Source organism: Trichechus manatus, unplaced genomic scaffold (genome assembly GCF_000243295.1).
Source record: "Trichechus manatus latirostris isolate Lorelei unplaced genomic scaffold, TriManLat1.0 scaffold00131, whole genome shotgun sequence".
Classification (NCBI taxonomy): Eukaryota; Metazoa; Chordata; class Mammalia; order Sirenia; family Trichechidae; genus Trichechus; species Trichechus manatus.
The window spans coordinates 1,506,641-1,527,115 of NW_004444067.1; the positions used below are offsets into that span (position 1 = coordinate 1,506,641).

The 20,475-nt window shown below is 46.1% G+C and overlaps 2 protein-coding genes across 3 annotated transcripts in view; both read left to right on the forward strand.

Moving 5' to 3' along the window:
* Positions 1–14,837, forward strand: part of TCTN2 (tectonic family member 2) — a 35,212-nt gene extending 20,375 nt beyond the window's left edge. Inside the window, exons 11-17 of the mRNA XM_023739263.1 lie at positions 1,635–1,715; positions 2,771–2,882; positions 5,428–5,534; positions 8,865–9,021; positions 12,839–12,964; positions 13,113–13,201; positions 13,638–14,837. Of these exons, the coding sequence (XP_023595031.1) occupies positions 1,635–1,715; positions 2,771–2,882; positions 5,428–5,534; positions 8,865–9,021; positions 12,839–12,964; positions 13,113–13,201; positions 13,638–13,759 (794 nt within the window). The 3' untranslated portion in view covers positions 13,760–14,837. The remainder of the gene's footprint in view (positions 1–1,634; positions 1,716–2,770; positions 2,883–5,427; positions 5,535–8,864; positions 9,022–12,838; positions 12,965–13,112; positions 13,202–13,637) is intronic.
* Positions 14,838–17,073: 2,236 nt separating this feature from the next.
* Positions 17,074–20,475, forward strand: part of ATP6V0A2 (ATPase H+ transporting V0 subunit a2) — a 36,153-nt gene continuing 32,751 nt past the window's right edge. For both annotated transcript variants that reach the window (XM_004384996.2, XM_023739259.1), the window contains exon 1: positions 17,074–17,344. In XM_004384996.2, coding sequence (XP_004385053.1) covers positions 17,228–17,344 — 117 coding nt within the window. In that variant the 5' untranslated portion in view covers positions 17,074–17,227. The remainder of the gene's footprint in view (positions 17,345–20,475) is intronic.

Sequence of the window (20,475 nt, forward strand, 5' to 3'; positions counted from 1 at the left end):
CCTGTCCTCAGGGAATCAGGGCTCTGTCCTCAGGGAATCGGCCATCCTACAGCACCAAGTCACAGGAAGCAATAGTGGAAACCTAAGATGATTAATAAGTTAGTGCTGGACTTGTGGAAAGGTACTCGGAAACTTCAGAGGAGTATATGATCATTCCACCAAGCTTTTGATCAGTAAACAATTTATTGAGCCTCTCACCTGTGCAGGGAATGTTCTCAGCGCTGGGGGTCAGCTGTGAGCAAGTCAGAGTCCCAGCCATCGGAGGTTTCCATCCTAGGGAGGACGGGGGCAGTGTGGAGAGATTAGCCTTGGAAAGCAGAGAGTCCATGTTGGGAACCGGGCACAGCCTAATGAGGCCAAGGAGGTGGAGTGAGCATGGGTGAATGTGGGCAGGGGAAATGGTGATGCCACAGGGAAGGCTGGTGTTCGGGAGAGTGGGCCGTACAGCTAGGGACACTAAAACGATGCACGAATGTGATTGGATCCTGGTTTGTAAAAACAGCTCTCAAATGCATTTTTTGGAGGCGCTCCTTGGAAACCCTATGGGGCAGTTCTGTTCTGTCCTATAGGGTCAGTATGAGTCAGAATCGACTTGATGGCAATGGGTTTGGTTTTTTTTGGTATGAGGAAATGGGAGCCCTGGTGGCGCAGTGGTTAAGAGCTTGGCTGCTAAGCAAAAGGTCTGCAGTTTGAATCCACCAGTCACTCCTTGGAAACCCTGTGGGGCAGTTCTGCTCTGTCCTATAGGGTCACTATGAGTCGGAATGGACTCAACAGCAGCGGGTTTGGTTTTTTGGTTTGGATGAGGAAATGTGAACGTGTACTGGACATCATGTGATTATAAGGAATTATTATTAATTTTTTAAAGAAATATTGGTGTCATCATTCTAAAGGAGAATATCCTTAATTTTGGGAGATGCATGCTGAAGCTTTTAGAGGTAAAGTTTGTGGCATCTGCAACTTATTTCAAATGGTCCTGCAGGAAAAAAAAGTATATATGTACACATATGTGTATATGTGTACACACACTTCCATAACACAGCTGAGACAAATAAGACTAAATGTTAACAGTTGAATCTAGATTATGGCTATATGGGTGTTCACTGTGTTATTTTCAGCTTTTCTGTACGTGTCAACATTTTTATGATTAAGAGTTAGAAGCAATAAGTTGGATTAATACGAGACGGACGGGATTAGGACCTGAGAAGCAGACCTTGGCCTCAGTTGATCTTCTAGGAAATGGCTCCATGGGAAGGTCATTTGGTCAGAGTGTCCTTTACAAGGTCCTGCGGTCACCGGTGCTGATCCCTCAGCCAGCATTCAGCAACAGGCTGCCTGACCGCCGACGGTCTTCCTGTGTGAGAACGAAGACTGCCTCTCCGGCCTGCTTTTTCTTTCTCGGGTTTTATTTGAAAAATTTATTTGAAGAATCGCTGACTGGGATTTCCTTGTCTCTTGAAAAAAAGAAGGAATGAAGGTGATTTCCTTCCCTCAGAGACCTTTTTAAAGGCCTGGCCTCTGTGTTTTCTTTCACTGGACAGTCCTCTTTTATATTATTGGATGGGACAATGCAGGCTCTGTTGGAATAGCTCTAGAAGGGAAGATGCTGATTGTCATTTGCTGTGTTTGTCTAGGGTACCAACTTGGCAAACCCGTCCGAGCACTAAACGCCAACAGGATGAATAATGCCACCACTTTACACCTCTGGCAACCCGGTAACGGAGTTCAGTCATTGTGACTAGCCTCCCACTCAGCTATAACTACAAGTCTTGACATATTTTGAATCTTAGCAAGTCATTAATTACTTTGAAGCCTAGTTGGTTTATTAAGGGGGGCTGAGAGGAAGGAGGTAGTTACTGTTCATGCTTCTACAACATCAAAAACATTTTTTTTTTGGTAAAGAATGTTAAACTTGTTTGTCCCTGAAGTGCTGCAGGTTATTAGTAAAAGATTTAAATGTGAGGTTGCTTTGAGCATGGGGGTTTACTCCTTTCTCATTGTTGCCTGTAGCCCCGAATGGTGCTAAATGGAGATGTGAGAATAGTTTCATTCCAAGTGATGGAAAACCTTTTTTTTTTTTAAATCAGTGAACTTTTATTGCAATTGTATCACCAAAGCATTGACATTACAAAAAGTGCTTTTATGAACAAGAATATTATACGATTGTTAGGTGTTCTTTGAAGGCACATGAAACATATATGTATGACATTTAAGTCAATAGCAATCATACCCTTTTACAATTTTTGTTTTTTGTCACTGATTACATTAATCACTATGTACAACCATCACCTCAAATTACGGACAATCTTTGAGTCAGTTGTAATTACCCAGATCTGCCCAAACCCATTGCCACTGAGTTGATTCCGACTCATAGCGACCCCGTAGGACAGAGTAGAACTGCCCCGTAGGGTTTTGAAGGCTGTAATCTCTATGGAAGCAGACTGCTTTATCTTTCTGCTGTGGAGCTGCTGGTGGGTTCAAATCGCCGACCTTTGGATTAGCAGCCAAGGGCCACGCCACCAGGGCTACTTCCTACATCTGCCAGAGGCGTTTAGTTCCATGTCCAGAATAAACCACTGGCAGCCTGATACAGAGAGAGGTGCCTTTGTTCAGCTTTGAAGGGATTAGAGTAACAGTGAGCTTAGTTTCAGAAAACTGGAAACTTTATCTCTACTTATTATTTTCTCTCTATTTTTCAAGAAAAACTTTGAAGCCAGTCTTTACTTCTTTTTTGCAAAAATAGTAAGAGGATAATCTTTTTATTTTGTAGCTGGAAGGGGTTTGTGTACGTCAGCAACTTTCATGCCCATTTTGTTTGGAGAAGATGCGCTGTCTGGGTGCCTTTTGGAAGTTGGGATAAACGAGAATTGCACTCAGCTCAGGTGAGTGTTTCTCTGATGAATTTATCTGCACTTTGAGTGGTTTGCTCCAAATTAATTCCCCAGAGTAATACTGAAGACAATATTGAAGTTAATGCAGCGCGGTAGAGTGTGAATTCAAACTTGTGCAAAAGTGAATAATGAGTGAATACAAACTTGTGATGCAATTTAGAACTGATGTACATTTGAAAATAAGGGAAGATAAAGCCTTTTATTGAGACTGAAACCATGGCATCCACATTTAGGTAAATTTCTCTGCTGAAGTTTGTTCGGCTCATTGGAACCTAATACGCCTAGAACTATAAAGGGCCAGAGCCAGGCGTGATTGGTGTGATTAACATTTAAAGCACGTTTAAGCCCTGTTACATGGAAACCCTGGTGGCGTAGTGGTTAAGAGCTACGGCTGCTAACCAAAAGGTCAGCAGTTCAAATCCACTCAGCCGCTCCTTGGAAACCTTATGGGGTAGTTCTCCCCCTAGAGGGTTCCTATGTGTCAGAATCGACTCCACGGCAGCGGGTTTGTTTGTTTTTTCTAAAGAACTTGGAGAGTATACTCATGGATGTGCATATGCCAGCGCTCGCATTCTTACACATGTTCAATCTGTGACATAGCCCAAGCAGTGCAGTTCTTGGGGGAGCAGGGAAACGATGGGGAGACATGGAAAAGAGAGGAAAAACTGGTGGACATTAGGGACAGGGTTGGAGATCACAGTTGAAGTCTCTCCCCTGCAGCTCATAGGATTTCCACCCTCCAGCATCGTTACTAGAAGGGAGGGATGGTAAAGTGTTGTTATTCTCCTTCTTTTACCTTCTCCTCTTCTGCTTTTGCTTCTTCATCTTCATTTCATTCAGATGGCAGTCCCAACAATAGGACGTGCTTTCTCTTTAGCCTTTAGGCTTTCTCTGCCCAGGAGGCTCCTCCACGCCCACCTTTGACCTCCGCATACCCTCGCATCCCTGGACACCCACTCAGATGTCACCTCCTTTAGGAGTTCCCTGCATCCCCAGGGAGGCATTCAGTACCTCTCCCCTGTGCTGCCCCACACCTGGACTTCCTGCAACATGGCGCTTCGTGCCCGCTCTGTGACTGAGTCTCCCTGCTGTACCATGCGGCCCCAACAGGGAGGGCTCCCCAGGCTCATCAGACCCTATCCCATTGCCCAGCACTGAGCAGAGCTCAGTACACACTTCAAACATTTACCCAGCCACTCACCAACCATGCTCTGAGTGCTACTTCTTAGTCTTCACCTCTGTTGTGCTCCAAATTCTGGCTAGACAGGTTCCTTTTACTGTTGGATCACTCTGCTTGTTTATTCATCCGGGTCACTCAGTATGTGATCTGCCCACCACCCAGTCTCGTGGCACTCCATGGGGGCTGTAAACCACCTGGTGCCAGTGTAGGCTGTTAATACTTTGAGTCCAACGTAAAAGGCTGCTCTGTATGCCCTGCTGCCTACTCGGCTCCTTCCTGGGAAGGCCCTCAAGGAGAGGTGTGACTCCCTGGAGGTTTTCCTTTTAATAGACCTTGTTTTTTACTTTTATTTATTTATTTTTGTTCTCCATATTTCTCCCGCTCCGTCCAGGAAAAGTGGCATTTTCTTTCTTTCTTTTTTTTTTTTTTATTATTGGGCCATAGTTTTGGGGTTTCCTCCAGTCTCTGTCAGACCATTAAGTCTGGTCTTTTTACATAAATCTGAATTCTGTGCTACATTTTTCTCCTGCTCTGTCCAAAACTCTCTGTTGTGTTCCCTGTCAGAACAGTCATTGGTGGTAGCCGGGCACCATCTAGTTCTTCTGGTCTCAGGCTGGTGAAGTCTCTGGTTCATATGATCATTTAGTCCTTTGGGCTAGTATTTTCCTTGTGTCTTTGGTTTTCTTCATTTTCCTTTTCTCCATGTGGGATGGGACCAATAGATGTATCTTAGATGACTGCTCGTAAGCGTTTAAGACCCTGGACGCTACTCACCAAAGTAGGATGTAGAATATTTTCTTTATAAACTATGTGATGCCAGTTGACCTAGATGTCCCCTGAAACTATGGTCCTAGACCTTGTTTTTTAGAAGTGTTAGGTTTATAGAAAAATCATGCAGTAAGTGCAGAGAGTACCCCTCTGTATACAGTTTCTCTTGTTATTAGCATCTTCCATTAGTGTGGTGTATTTGTTGTAACTCATGCATCAGTAACGATACATTATTCTTAACTAAAGTCCAGTCTACCTAAGGGTTCACTCTTTGTGTTGTACACTCCTATGGGCTTTGACAAATGCATAATGTCATGTGTTTGCCATGACAGTGTCACACAGAATAATTTCACTGTCCTGAAAATACCCTGTGCTCCACCTAGTCATCCTTCCCTCTCTTTCCCCTCAGCCCCCAGCAACCATTGGTCTTTGACTGTCTCTGCAATTTTGTGTTAGAGTTAGAATTCCCAGCTCCTCCTGCAGTTTTTTATGTAGGTGCCAAGCAAGCACACCCTGGACCCATGCTGAGCAGGACAACAGGACAAGCCCTGCTGTCCGTGAGCTGAGAAGTGTCTTGCTCTCTTGCAGGGAGACTGCTGTTGAGAGACTTGATTCATTAATACAAGCAACTCATGTTGCCATGAGAGGCAACTCCGATTACAGCGATCCTAATGACGGCTGGCTCGAAATTATACGTAAGTCCAAGCTGCACACATGGGAATTGTGGAACTTGGTTGCTATGACTACTGACAGCCAGTTGTAGTACTAGAGCCCCACCTGATAGGTTGTCTTTCTTTTCTCTGGCCTAAACCAAAAAACCAAACCAAACCCATCACTGTTGAGCCGATTCTGACTCATAGTGACCCTGTAGGACAGAAGTAGAACTGCCCCATAGGGTTTCAAAGGCTGTAAATCTTTACGAGAGCAGACTGCCACATCTTTCTCCCACAGAGCGGCTCTTGGGTTCAAACCACTGCCCTTTAGCTTAGCAGCCGAGCGCTTAATCTGAGCTTTAAAAGGAGTGCCGGTGGTGCGGTGGTTAAGTGCTCGGCTGCTAACCAAAAGGTCAGCAGTTTGAACTCACCAGTCACTCTAAGGGAGAAAGATGTGGCAGTCTGCTTCCTTATAGATTACAGTCTTGGCAACTCTATGGGGTAGTTCTGCTCTGTCCTATAGGGTTGCTGTGAGTCGGAATCAACTCGACGACAGTGGGTTTGGCTTTAGGGTTTGGAGCTGGGTCTTTGTGGACAGGTTAACTCTTCAAGCAGAAGCCTCTTCACATCTTTCCCCTTTTATTAGTGATGCCATTTTTGTTTTTTAAATGGAAATCCACATGAAGTTCAAATTGTCCAGTGGGTTTGTGAGCTAATAATCTTTGTGAAAGAAAGTCCCAGTGAGGTTTGGAGACTTTTGGTGCATTTTACTTTGCATTGCTATTTTTTAATTTTTCACCAGGAATGTGGGCAGTTGAGAATTGACTTTGGAATAGATAAAAGCAGTTTTGTTAACAGAAAGTAAGGTGATTGAAAGCATTGTGTTAAGTGAAAGAAGCCAGTCACAAAAGACCATGTATTGTGTGATCCCATTTATATGAAATGTCTAGAATGGATAAGCCCATAGAGACAGAAAGCAGATTAGCGGTTGCCTGGGGCTGGTAGGGGGACGCCCTCATGGCGCAGCAGTTAAGACCTTGGCTGCTAACCAAAAGGTCAGCAGTTCGAATCCACCAGCTGCTCCTTGGAAACCCTATGGGGCAGTTCTCCTCTCTCCTATAGGGTCACCATGAGTCAGAATCGACTCAACAGCAATGGGTTTGGTTTGGTTTGGTTTTGGGGCTGGGGAGAGTGGAAGAAGAGGCAGTTAGGAGGTGCCAGCTAAAGCATTTGGGCTTTCTTCTTGGGGTGATGAAAACGTTTTAAAATTGATTGTGCTGATGGTTGCACAACACTGTGAACACACTAAAAGCCATTGAATTTTGCACGATAAATGGGTGAATTGTGTGCGTGTGGATTATATCTCAACAACACAGCTCAAGAAAAAAATAAGGTGCGACAGATCCAATAGTAGCAAGGGTTGTGGAGGCCTGATAAAAGACTTCATTGTCCAGGGCTTCCAGCCCAAGGCACACACAGTGTCGGGTGAGTGTCAGGTGAGCAGGGGGATCCTGCGTGAGGAGGAGACACCACAGGCTCTTGGAGAAGCTCGAATGGCCTGCCGTCACAGACCCGGTTTTCACCTCCGAATCCTAAATGTCCATCTAGTCATTGAGATCCAGCTCCCTCCCATTATTGGTGGAGAAACCTAAGGTCTGGCAGAGGCAGGACTAGAACCCAGGCTTCCAGCTTCATTCCACTCTTGCCAGGTGGGGAGTTTCTTGAGAAGTCATTAGTCTGCGTTGAATAGAGAGGTTCTTCCGTTGCAATAATTAGTGGGGGCCAGAGAGAGCTGAGTGACTCTACGGTATCCACTCCGAGCCCCTCCCATCTCTGCAGATGCTGTCCCCACCAACCCGCCGGCCTGGTGGAGCAGCTCTCTGGACCCCACCTTCTCCCTTTTCACTTCCTGTGAAGTCACTGTGATTGAGCAGGCTAGAATTCCCACCAAGGACCACCTAGACACATGCTTCCTGGCCTTGTGCTTAGGGTTGGGATGATTCCGACCCCCTATCCCACCTTGGGTGGCCAGGGATCATGTCCTGTGTCTGTGGGTTTGAAGGGCCCTGGACCTCACACTTCACTCTGTGACACGGAGCCGGGGTCCTCTCTCAGCCCCAGGGCTCTTCAGACTGCAGTTTTCCTCACCAGTCCGTGCTCAAGTCCCCAGGCCCAGAGTTCTGTCCTTGTTTGAAAACAGAACCAGAGGTGAAGCATGTCAGCCCCTGGCCTCTGCCATCGGGCCAGCTAGCTGGATGTGGAACAACTGACTGAAGGGGAGAAGGAGTCAGAGCACCTGAGAAGTACAGAGTGTGGGACATTTCAGGAGAGGGATCCAGGACAGGCAAGCAGGGAGAGGAGGGATGGCGTTTTGTTACCTTCAAGGTGGAGGCACTTAGCTTCTGTTTCATGTCTCAGCCAGAAAGCACCCTGATCCTGGTGATAGAGAGGAGACTTGCTGCTGACACATGAGTCTCGAGGAGGAGAAAATTAGACATTATACAGAAAGCATGCCATTGACTTTCAAAACCTCCCCCCAGGAAACACTGAAACACCCCTCCCCACCCCCAGTCCCGGTAGAACCTGCTGTCTACCTCCTATAATAGACCAGGCTGTTTTACCCCCTAACTGCCAGTTGGAGCCCTGGTGGCACAGTAGTTAAGAGCTACAGCTCTAACCAAAAGGTCAGCAGTTCAAATCCACCAGCCGTTCCTTGGAAACCCTATGGAGCAGTCTTACTCAGTCCTATAGGGTCGCTGTGAGTTGGAATCGACTTGATGGCAATGGGTTTTTTTCAGTTAAGTGCCAGTTTTCAAGATAAATAGAAATTAATGTCTCATTCAATTTTATTCTCGTCCGGTTGTATTACTTCCATGGCAACACATTAGAAAATTACCTCTTATTTACTGAAAAGCTGTTAATAGGGTTTTTAAATATCATATGCAGTGTTTGTTAGAACAATGACTCTAGGAACTAACTCTCGATGGCATTTTACTGCAGTTATGTGGTATTTCTGTTAAAAGGCGAAGTGGGCTTCAGTTGGAAACTTGGAAACTGAATCATCGTTTATGGTCTTATTATGTGAGTCGGAGTGGCTGGTGGGTTCATACAGCTGACCTTTCAATCAGCAGCCAAGTGCTTAACCACTGTGCCACCAGGGCTCCTTCCTGTAAAGATCGCAGCCTAGGAAACCCTATGGGGCAGTTCTACTCTGTCACATGGGGTTACTGTGAGTCAGAATTGACTTGGTACCCAAAAACAACAATGTGATTCTTATCCAGTATTATTTCTCTCTTTTTTTAAATCACTGCATTGTAGGAAGAACGTTTTTAAACTGTTCTTTGAAAAATGCATAACTTAACATTTCTGCAGGTGTAGCGGCACCTGACACAGGTGCAGGCCCGTCTGTTAGCAGCACGCCCGGGGTCTGCCTGGGTATTCCTGCTCAGCTGAGCGTCCGCATACTCATCTCTGAGGCTGGCGCAGTGGAAGGGATTATTCAGCAGGAGATACTTGCCGTGGAGACAAGGTATGAGCACATCATGGAGAAGTGTAGCTTACAGAAAGTCAGAATGTTGAGAGCACTCCAAAGAAGCGAGAAACGCTTACTTAGAATCTGATTGTTTATTTACAAATTGCAAGTATTAGCCATATGATTACATGTATAATTGGAATCTGTTTTTACTCACAAGGACAAGCAGTCCCCAGGTTACAAATGTCCAGCTTACGGACAACTTGTTAGATGCTGTCAAGTCAGTTCTGACTCATAGCGACCCTACGTACAACAGAACGAAACGCTGCCCGGTCCTGCGCCATCCTCACTGACATTGCTATGCTTGAGCCCATTATTGTAGCCACTGTGTCAGTCCATCTCATTGAGGGTCTTCCTCTTTTTCGCTGACCCTCTACTTTAACAAGCATGATATCCTTCTCCAGGGACTGGTCTCTCCTGATGACATGTCCAGAGTATGTGAGACATCCTTGCTTCTAAGGAGCATTCTAGTTGTACTTCTTCCAAGACAGATTTTGTTCGTTCTTTTGGTGGTCCATGGTATATTCAATATTCTTTGCCAACACCACAATTCAAAGGCGTCAGTTCTTTTTCAGTCTTCTTATTCATTGTCCAGCTTTCGCAGGCATATGAGATGATTGAAGACACCATGGCTTGGGTCAGGCGCAGCTTAGCCCTTCCTGAAAGTCACATCTTGGCTTTTTAACACTTTAAAGAGGTCTTTTGCATCAGATTTGCCCAATGCAATACGTCGTTTGATTTCTTGACGGCCATTTCCATGGGCGTTGATTGTGGATCCAAGTAAAATGAAATCCTTGTCAACTCATACTTCCCCTTTAGTGTTATATAAGTTTGCCCTCACTTTGAAACTACTGAACAACTCCTACTCCCAACAAATTCTTCATCTTAATTGCCTTCACTTGTTGCACATGCAGCTCTTAAATCACATAAAAGGCTTTGAGCCTTTTCTTGCACTAAATAAGAACCATATGCACCCGTTGCCGACTTACGCATGTGACTTAAAGGGACAGTCAGGAACGGATCTGGTTTGTAACCCGGGGACTGCCTGTATTTATAAAGCTATGTGTAAGGGACTCTGAAAGGCATTTAGGAAATATTGCGATGAATATGGGGCTACCTAGTGCTAAGAGTATTTTGAAATCCATGAATATAATTGACATTCTGATCAAGGATTATAGTCTAGTGGTTAGAGCAGATAGCGGGGTTCCGATTATGAGTTGTGCGACATTGTGCGGTTACTGCACCTCTTCAGAGCGGCAGTTTCCTCATCTGTGAAATGGTGATATCACCTTTATCTGTCAGAGCTCTTTCAGCGTTAAGTGAAAGAAACCCAGTTCATGCTGACTTAAGCAAAAGGGAACTTTACTGGTTTAGGTTCCCGAACGTCCACGGCTAACTCATGGTTCTCCAGTGCCTTGGTCAGGAGTCTGTTTCCTCATCATCTCTTGGCTCTCCTTTCCTTCGAGCTGGCTTTCTTTTCAGGGAGCAATTGCACGGGAACATCAGTTTATCAACCCCAGCGGAAGGAGAGTGTGTCTTCCTCCATCTTTACAATCTGGGCAGATTTTTATTGGTTCAGTTGGAGTCGTGTGCTCACTTCTGAACCAGTCATGATAGCTGGGCCAATAGGCAACTCTGATTGGGTGGGCTCAGGCAATGAGCCCGCCCCTAGATTCAGGGAATGGGGTTGGTCCTTTCTGGTCCACTGGAACTGAGAACGGGGAAGGGTGATTCCCCAAGGGAACATTTGGGTGCAATTTCCAGAAGAAACAAGGGATGCTGGGTAGACAGAAGCAACTGATGTTACTACATACATCCACCTTATAGGATCGTTTTGAGGATAAAATGAGATGGTATATAAAGCACTTTAGCCCTATGCCTGGCACAGTGGAAAGCTGTTAGTAGTAGTAGTTGAAGAAGCCCTGGAGGCACAATGGTTAAGCACTCGACTGCTAACTGTGAGGCCATTGTTTGAACCCACCAGCGGCTCCACGGGAGAAAAAGACCTGGTGTTCTGCCTCCGTAAAGATTACACCCCAGAAAACCCTATGGGGCAGTTGTACTCTGTTACATGGGGTCACTGTGAGTCGGAATGGACTCGATGGCACATACAACACAACAACAAAAACAGTGGTGGTCGTTGTTGCTATTATTATTGTTATTTTATTGTTTGAAACAAACAAGTGTCAAAACAAATTAACTGTAAGAACCCCAGTATGGACTAAACCAAAGCTGAGAAGTTTCCTGAACACAACCAAACGCTTCAAGGGACAGAGTAGCAGGGGCAGGGGGCTGGGGACCATGGTTTCAGGGGACATGTAAGTCAACTGGCATAACAAAGCTTATTAAGAAAATGTTCCTCATCCTTCTTTGGTGAGTGGCATCTGGGGTCTTAAAAGCTTGCAAGCGGCCATCTAAGATGCATCAATTGGTCCCGACCACCTGGAGCAAAGGAGAATGAAGAACACCAACGACATAAGGAAAACAGTAGCCCAAGAGACAGAAAGGGCCACATAAGCCAGAGACTCCATTAGCCTGAGACCAGAAGAACTAGATGGTGCTCGGCTACCACCAATGACCGTCCTGACAGGGAACACAACAGAGAGTCCCTGACAGAGCAGGAGAAAAATAGGGTGCAGAACTCAAATTCTAGTAAAAAGACCAGACTTAATGGTTTGACTGAGACAGGAGGGACCCTGGAAGACATGGTCCCCGGACTCTCCATTAGCCCAAAACTGAAACCATTCCCAAAGCCAACTCTTCAGACAAAGATTAGACTGGACTATGGGACATAAAATGACTCTTGTGAAGAGTGTGCTTCTTAGCTCAAGTAGATACATGAGACTAAATGGGCAGCTCCTGTCCAGAGGCGAGATGAGAAGGCAGAAAGGGACAGGAGCTGGTTGAATGGACACGGGAAATCTGAGGAGGAAAGGAGAGTGTGCTGTCACAGTATAGGGAGAGCAAGTAGGGTCCCATAACAATGTGTGTATAAATTTTTGTATGAGAAACTAACTAGAACTGTAAACTTTCACTTAAAGCCCAATAAAAATAAAAAATGAAAAAAGCCTCAGTATGAAATGAGGTAACTGGGGAGGAGAGAGATGAAACAAGATTGGCAAAATGTTGGTATTTGTTGTAGCCTGGTCCTGGGTACACAGGGGGTCATTATTCTAATCTCTCTTTTTTGGTGTATATTTGAAAATGTATGTATTACAGAAAAATGGAGTTTGAAACTTTAGGAGAACCTCAGCTCATGTCCTCACTGTGCAAATCACCTGATTTTTCTTTTTTTGAAATTTTGTTGTGCTTTAGGTGAAAGTTTGCATGTCAGGTTAGTTTCTCATTCTAAAATTTATGTACAGATTGCTTTGTGACATCAGCTGCAGTTCCCGTGATGTGTCAGCACTCTCCCCCTTTCCACCCTGGGTTCCCCATGTCCGTTTGTCCGTTTTTCCTGTCCCTTCCTGCCTTCTCTTCTTGGTTTTGGGCAGGTGTTGCCCATTTGGTGTCGTATACTTGATTAAACTAAGAAGCCCTTTCCTTATGGGTGTTATTGTTTGTTTTATAGGCCTGTCTAATCTTTGGCTGAAAGATGGACGTTGGGAGTGGCTCAGTTCTGAGTTAGCTGGGTGTCCGGGGGCGATAGTCTGGGGGTTTCCCCCAGTCTCTGTCAGACCCGTACATCTGGTCTTTTTTTCATGAATATTAATTTTGTTTTGCATTTTTCTCCCGCCCTGTCCGAGAGCACTGATGTTCTTAACGGAATAGAAGCGCGTGGTGGATGTGTTGTCTGTGTCATCTTTTCTCCCAGGTCCTCCCCCGTGGACTGGCAGTACCAGTGTGGGCTGACCTGTGAAGACAAGGCCGACCTTTTCCCTCTCAGCGCGTCGGTCCAGTTTATTAAAATACCTGCCCAGTTACCCCGCCCACTGACCAGGTAATGCCAGGGCTGAGCTGATCTGGGTGGCATTGTTAGGAAGCAGAAAAATATATAATAGGAGATAGGACATTTATTTCTTCATTCTTCAGTCAAGCTTAGATGCTTTTCACTCATCACTGTCTTAACCTTCTAAAATGTTTTATAGATTCCAGGCCAGTTGTACAGAGCATGACTGTAACAGAAACGAGGTGTGCTGGCCGCAGCTTCTGTATCCCTTGACTCGATATTATCAAGGTAAAGCAGTTTCTGGAGTGGTCATCGTCATGTTTTTGTCAATGTTTAAAAAACAATTGTAAAGAACAGTAACACCTACGAAAGCTGGAATCTGTGTGAGGCGGAAACCTGTCAGAAAAGGAAAGCGCAAATGCTTTTCACTAAAGGAGAGACAGACGAGTGATAGGACTGCACCTGTCAAAGGCAGAAAACTTACCCGACCTGGAAAAGCAGGGCGGCCCTGTCAGTTCCGGCTCTCATGGGTTTCACTGTAATATGTAAACATCATAGGAAACTTGAAGCCTATAGCAAAGATTTAAAAAGAAAATAATTACGGATAATGTTGCCACTTAAAAATGATTACTATAAATGGTTTGCTTATTTCTACCTAAATAATTACCAAGAAAAAAAAGTTAAGAAATAGTGATGTTGCTGAATTGTATTTGTTGTCTTGCAGGGGAGCCCTATTCTCACTGCATTGCCAAGGGCTTCCTCTTGGTCTCCTTTCTCGTATTGGCTGTGTTCCTGAGTAACCCCGGGACTAGGATATGCAGAGCGTGGAATTCATCGGCCATCTGACTTCTGAAGGACTACAGACGTTCACGTCCGTGATTTCACTGTGCTCCTATGTGCCCGTCTGCATGAGTGAATGAAATGTCTTACTTTTGTAGAATATTTTGATTAAGTGCTCTGCGAATGTAATTAATCTCTGTAGCTATCCAAATGTTCAAAGCAACTCGGAGCAAACATTTTTATCCCTGGACCAGACCAAGTAAAATGCACGAGAGACTCACCTGTTAATAGATGTTAATAGATATTCTAGTTGATCACAAAGCACTAAAGTCATGGGAGTTTTGGGCCAAATACGTTATTTGTACTTGAAAGAGTCAATCTTTTAAAAATATGTTTATATATGAGTGTTGAATTCATTGGTTCATTTTCCATATTCCAAAGAAAGGATTTCAAGCAGCCTTTAAAAATGCATATAATACCAAAAAAAAAAAAAGTCACTAAAGAAAGGTATAGGACAGGGTGAACACTGGGAGAGGGAAAATAATATAGGGAGGAAAGTAAAAAAACAAAAAAAAAAACAGGGATGAATGTAAACACATGAAAATATATGCCAAAGATTCTTCTGCATTTTTATCAAAGGTAGACCCCTAACTTAATCCTCAGCTTCCAAAAAACTAATATGATTAGCTCAAGAATCATGGGGTTCATAAATGAAAAATAAAGTGGCTTTCAGATGAAGGACCGTTTTTCCTAGCTGAGTCTTGAGAGAAGTTCCTCTCCTGGCCCCTAACGAGGGACAGACGGTGTGATGTGTGATGCAGTGGGAGGGAAGTCTAACCACAGCCTACAGCAGCTGCAAGACAAATCTCCTGTGGTTTCTTTGTGTGTTCCAGATAATTTATTTCGTTGTCATTTCAGATGGATTTCGTGCACCATTGGTAACCCTAATTTTGAAAAAGTGCTTCTTTTCCGCTTTACAATTTGTGATTGAACTCATGGGGCCTCTGGATGTCCCAGCACTACTTAAGATGTGTGGCCTCTTCACTGCAGTGTTGCTGGCCAGGGGAAGTTTCAAATCTTCCTTCTAATCTTTAACCCATTTTAAAATAGGGGGACCAGCTGTTCATCTCCCAGTTCATAATATTCAACAAAATGGAGACACTGAGTTTCAGGCATCTGTTCTCTGATTATCATGGACCTTCACCTAACCCCAGGGTAGGGCTGGCTTAGGGTCAAACAGTACTGGACCTAGTGGAGCTGGGGCTAGGCAGATGTTTGCCACACTTCAGCTATTTGAATTCACCTCCCCAGTTCTTGGAGCCCTGGTGGCACAGTGGTTAAGAATTTAGCAGCTAACCAAAAGATGGATAGTTTGAATCCACCAGCCGCTCCTTGGAAACCCTATGGGGCAGTTCTACTCTGTCCTCTAGGGTTGCTGTGAGTTGGAACGGACTCGACGGCAATGGGTTTTTCCCAATTCTTACCATATCTGAGTATCACCTCTATTGTTATTTAAACTTTTGTTTAAATAGAATTGCCTTAAAATATGTATGTGCCTTAAGATATATAGATATTATTGCTTGAGTTGAGGCTATATATGTATGTTGTTGTTAGGTGCTGTCGAGTTGGTTCCGACTCATAGTGACCCTAGAGGACAGAGTAGAACTGCCCCATAAGGTTTCCAAGGAGCGGCTGGTGGATTCAAACTGCCAGCCTTTTGGTTCGCAGCCAAGCTCTTAACCACTGCGCCACCAGGGCTCCATATGTATACATATACACACAGTATTTGTGAAATTATAGGTTTTGTGTTGTAGTCATGTTTTTTCCTAATTTATATTAAATGTGTAACTAATGACAGTTATTTCCCCGTCAAGGAGGAGGGGGAACCACTGTTTGAACTACGTTAGGGAAATTGAGGAACCCTCCTCCTCCTTCTGTCTCTTTGATTTGTATCTGTGGGTTGAATGGATTACCCAGTATAGAAGGAGTCACAAGTTGTCTTTTGTCAAAGAAAGATTAACAGATTGCGATCACTCAGAAAGTCATTTCATGCAGTTAGTGTAACCAGCTCCGGATTTAGGAGATTTATGGAAAATTAGTTTAAAATCCCCGAATGACAGGTAATGTAGCCTGATATTGTGGGTTTTGTCCGGATGCCCTTTGTGCTTGAAAAAGGAAAAACTCGCTTTGGCAGTGGGGCCTGGAGGGCATTCTGTATAGTTTTAGTTTTTCTGAGTTGATACATTCATGCATGCATTCAAGAAATAGTTCCTGAGCAGCTACTACATGCCAGGCCCTGGTGATTCTACTTGCAAGGCTCTGGAGAGACCGCAGTGACATGACAGTGTCCCTGCTCTGTCCCTGGTTACACCCTAGTGGAGGAAGACTGGCAACAGACAAGGAGCCAGGATAGTGGTGAGTGCGCTGAAGGAAATAAAGCAGAAGGTGTGGTGGACTGGGGTGGGAGGGCTACTTTAGATAGGGCGAGAGGGGCAACCTCAGGGAGGAGGGGTCCTGTGAACTGGGACTCCATGGAGCCTCCTTTGAGAAGGTCTGGGGAGGGGTGTTTTAGGCAGAGGGCAAATCTGCAAGTTCAAATGCTCTGGCCCATGTGTGTTTGAGAAACAGCAGGCCTTTGCGGCTGGAGCCAGGGGAGCCCAGGGCAGGCGGAAGACAGCGGTTGGAGAAGGCAGCGGATCTGATGGGGTTTTGCTATTCATAGTGAGAGGTTTGCATTTTATTCCGAATGCAGTGGGAGAAGCCGGAGGTGTTTCAGTGGATTCGCATCAGATTTTAGTCTTGATTCAGAGAGATGGCTGGAGCTGCTGTGTGGAGAATTGTGGAAGGTGACAGTGGCCAGGGGACTACAGTGGTCCAGGCATGGCCCCGGTATCTGATGTGCAGGGGGACACAGGGCCTGAGAGAAGCCGGTGGCCGAAGCCAGATGCAACGGCCACGCAGTGTGTCATTCCATCGACACAAATGTCCAGAGCAGGCAAATCCCACGCGTTCAGGGGTCGCCGGGAGGTGGTGGTGGAAAGCGGGAGGGACTGCAATGGGGCTGGAGGGATCTTTTTGGGGTTGGTGGAAAAGTCCTAAAAGTGGGTTGTGATGATGAATTCACTGAAAATGATAGTCGGGTGAATTTTATGGCATATCAATACAACTCTTTTAAACTCTAAGGAGTAAAGAGAACGGCCGTTTCCTCCCGCGTCCGCCGAGCGCAGGAGCCGCCGCTTCCACCGCGGGATACCGCGAGTTGGCCCCGCCGGGGCTGCTCCCGGAACTCCGAGCGGCCATTGGTCGGCCAGCCGGGGGCGGGACGCGCGGGGGCGGAACCGGAACCGGCTGCGACTCGGGGGGCGGGGCCTCGCTGCAACTGTGGCGGCTGCTGTAGCGGCGGTCGGGGTGGCAGGACGAAGGCGCCCGCTGCAGCCCCGAGCCCCATGCTTCGGGCTCGCAGCCAGGCCGCAGGGAAAACCCGAGGCCCAGGCTGCCCAGGGTGAGCCCACGGGCCTAGAGCCGCCGGCCGCCATGGGGTCGCTGTTCCGGAGCGAGAGCATGTGTCTGGCGCAGCTCTTCCTGCAGGCGGGCACGGCCTACGAGTGCCTCAGCGCCCTGGGAGAGAGGGGCCTGGTGCAGTTCCGAGACGTGAGTGTCGCCGCGAGCCCCGCACCTGCTCCCAACCCGCCTCCTCTGGGGCCTGCTTGCCGCGAGCGCCCGGGGAGGAGGGGGGCGCCCCCTTGCTCTCACTTCCCTGACAGGCAAGCCGAGGCCTCAGTTTACCCGCCGGAGGTCTCGCAGAGCTAGGACCCGAGCGCGGGGTCGGCGGAGCGCTGGTCCGAGGCGTCTGTACCCGGGTAGTTAGGAGCGCTTCTTGATAGTCTTGAGCAACTTCCCGTGGGATTCAGAGGTGCTCCGAGTACCGACTTAGTGCTAGGCACCGAGACCGGGTCCAATGAGGCTTCTTGGAGTCCTTCTGGAACTTCCGGGGGTGCCGGGAGACCAATACTAAGCAAATAAATACGCACACAAGAAGACGTTTGCTATAGAGACAGTCAAACAAGGCGGTGTGATGGTGACTCCGGTGGGGTATACGTTTGAAGGGGTGGTCAGGGAGGGCTTCTCTGAGGAGGTGACTTTGAGCTGAGAGTCGAATGGGCAGAGGCGAGCCATGGGCAGGTCTGTGGTAGAGGGTCCCAGGTGGAGGCAACAGGAAGGGCACAGCGCTTGAACTGGGACTGAGCTCGGGGTCAGCTCTTTGGGGGAAGGGGTTCTCATGGGTTTTGTTCACAGATGGTGTACATACCAGTGCCTGGTAGGGAATAGGAGCGCAGTCAGTATTTGCTGAGTGGAAGCCGTCTCCCCAACAAGTAATAATAAACACTTTTATGTGTCTGTTTACTTGTCTGTTGTTTCGTTTCCACCATGGACAGCAGACCCTCCAGGCTGAGGACCTTGCCTTTCTTGTTCACGCCTGGTTCTCCTCCGCTCAGCACAGCCCCTGGCAGAGAAAGCACTCAATAGGCGTTTGTTGAGTGAATGAACAAGCTTTTATTCAGTGCGTACTATGTACCTGGCACTGCTTTTGGTGCTGCAGACTCAGTGGTGAGCAAGGCAGACAAGGTCCCTGTGTTCATGGATCTCCTAGTGTGGGAGGAGACAGATGAACACTGGTTATGAACTGTGATAAGTGCTGTGAAGGAAAAGACCAGAATGTGGAAAGGACACTATTAAGCAGGACCTAGCACTTCTTCTTCTTTTTTTTTTTTAAATAATATTTTATTCTGTTTTTGGTGAAGGTATACACAGCAGTTTAGGTCCCCATTCAACAGTTTCTACACACATTATTCACCGACATTGGTTACATTCTTTATAGTGTGTCAACATTTTCATTTCCTTTCTGGCTTTTCTGTTGGCACTGATGTAATTTCCTTGCCCCCTTACCTTCTGGTCTTTATTTTAAAGACTTGTTGACCCGCCTGGTCTCATAGAGATGATTGTTTTAAAGGCGCACACTACTCATGGGCGGTGTTCTTTATTTTGTGAGCCAGTCTGTTATTTAACTAAAAGGTGACCTCAGGAGCTAGTTTTGGTTCTCAGGGCAGTAGTCTCAGGGAGTCCTCCAGTCTCAATTGGTCCAGTAAGTCTGCTTTTTTTTCTTTTTAGAATTTAGGTTCTGTTCATAGTTCTTCCCATTCTGTCAGGGTCTGCCGATTGTGGCTGTGATCAGAACTGTCAGTAGTGGTAGCCAGGGACAATCTAGAAGACCTGGTACTTTTTAATTGGATTGAAAGTCACTTCAGGTGAACATTTTATATCTTGGGCCACACTTTCATCTCCTTACTGTTTGCCTTCATCTTTCTGCATGGTCCTTAACTCAAAAGAGAAGGCCCCTACCTGTGATCCAACCTCGGTGATCCCTTGGGTTGGCTCGGTGATCCCTTGGGTTGGCTCCGTAAGGCGATTCCAGGTCAGAGGGAAAGTCCTGAGTGACAGATAAGGCCCAGCCCGCTTCCTGGTTCCTGGAGCCGCTAGGACTTCAGCACACGGCCCCACTGGCCTGGCAGATGCTGTTGCTGACAAGTGGAATAGGCTCCTTTCTGCTAACAGGTGCATTGTTCCATCTTGTTAATATCCCAGCCCAAAGACTTACACTTCAAATCTTAGGGCTCTGAACAAATGCTCTAATCACCACAAAGGTTTGTGTTTCACTGAGTGCCATTGCATTAAACCCGTTGCTGTCAAGTCAAGTCCTGACTCAGCTATCCTACAGGACAGAGTACAACTGCCCCATAGGGTTCCCAGGGAGTGGCTGGTGGATTTGAACTGCTGACTTTTTGGTTAGTAGCCAGGCTCTTAACCACTGCACCACCAGGGCTCTGTTATTACAGTAGGCAGTAGCACATACTTGTAATTTTTTAACAGAAAATCAGTGAGAGAAAATGGTGCTGTTTGTGCTTTTTCAGAAGGAAAAATAGAACTAAAATGCTAAAATGAGCTCTTCCTCTCGTGGTGCTAGGTTTCCAGAGTTCAGACAAGTGTGTCTGTGCGTGCGTGTGTGTGAATGCCAGTACAGAAGGCTCTGTCATAACTCTGACTCTTTCTTCCTGCTCTTTCCTGGAGTTTCGCACGGACCTTGCATTCCCCACATGGGATCACGGAAATCAGTCTTCTTGCTTGCGTAGGCTGGCCAATCTTTCCCTTTTCCTCTAGTTAACACTTCTAAGGGCAAGCATTTCTGTGGTAACAGCCAGTGAGAAGACCTGGAAAAGAAAGGTTACTAGACTAACCAGTAGGACTCAATGAAGGGAAAGTTCATCTCATTTTTCTAAGTCTGCAATCTGAGAACAACGTTCACCTTCAGTCCTTCAGCTCCTAGAGAGGATTGAATGGTGTGACTGTCAGTAAAAACCATGTCTGTATCCTCTGCTGGTTTTTCTAGGTTAAATGCTGGTCTTCGAATGAATCGACGTTAACATGTACTTTATACCATTAGCCTTGAATTAGGGCGACTTTGCCTCCCGAAAAGAAACAACAACAAAACAAAACAAAACTTTGTAAAAGAAAAATCATGCAACAAAAAAAAAGGTTAATTATGTAAGGTGGTCCTGGTCTTGTGTGTCAAATTCAGTCACATTCCTATCATTGCTACAGAAGTTAACCTTTCTTTAAAGGTTTTACTATTTGTAAAACTGTAATGTGTGATTTGAGTTAGCTAGTGTTTGATACAGAAGAAAAACATTCAAACTGAGAAGCAGTGTCGTAGGGAGACACATTTT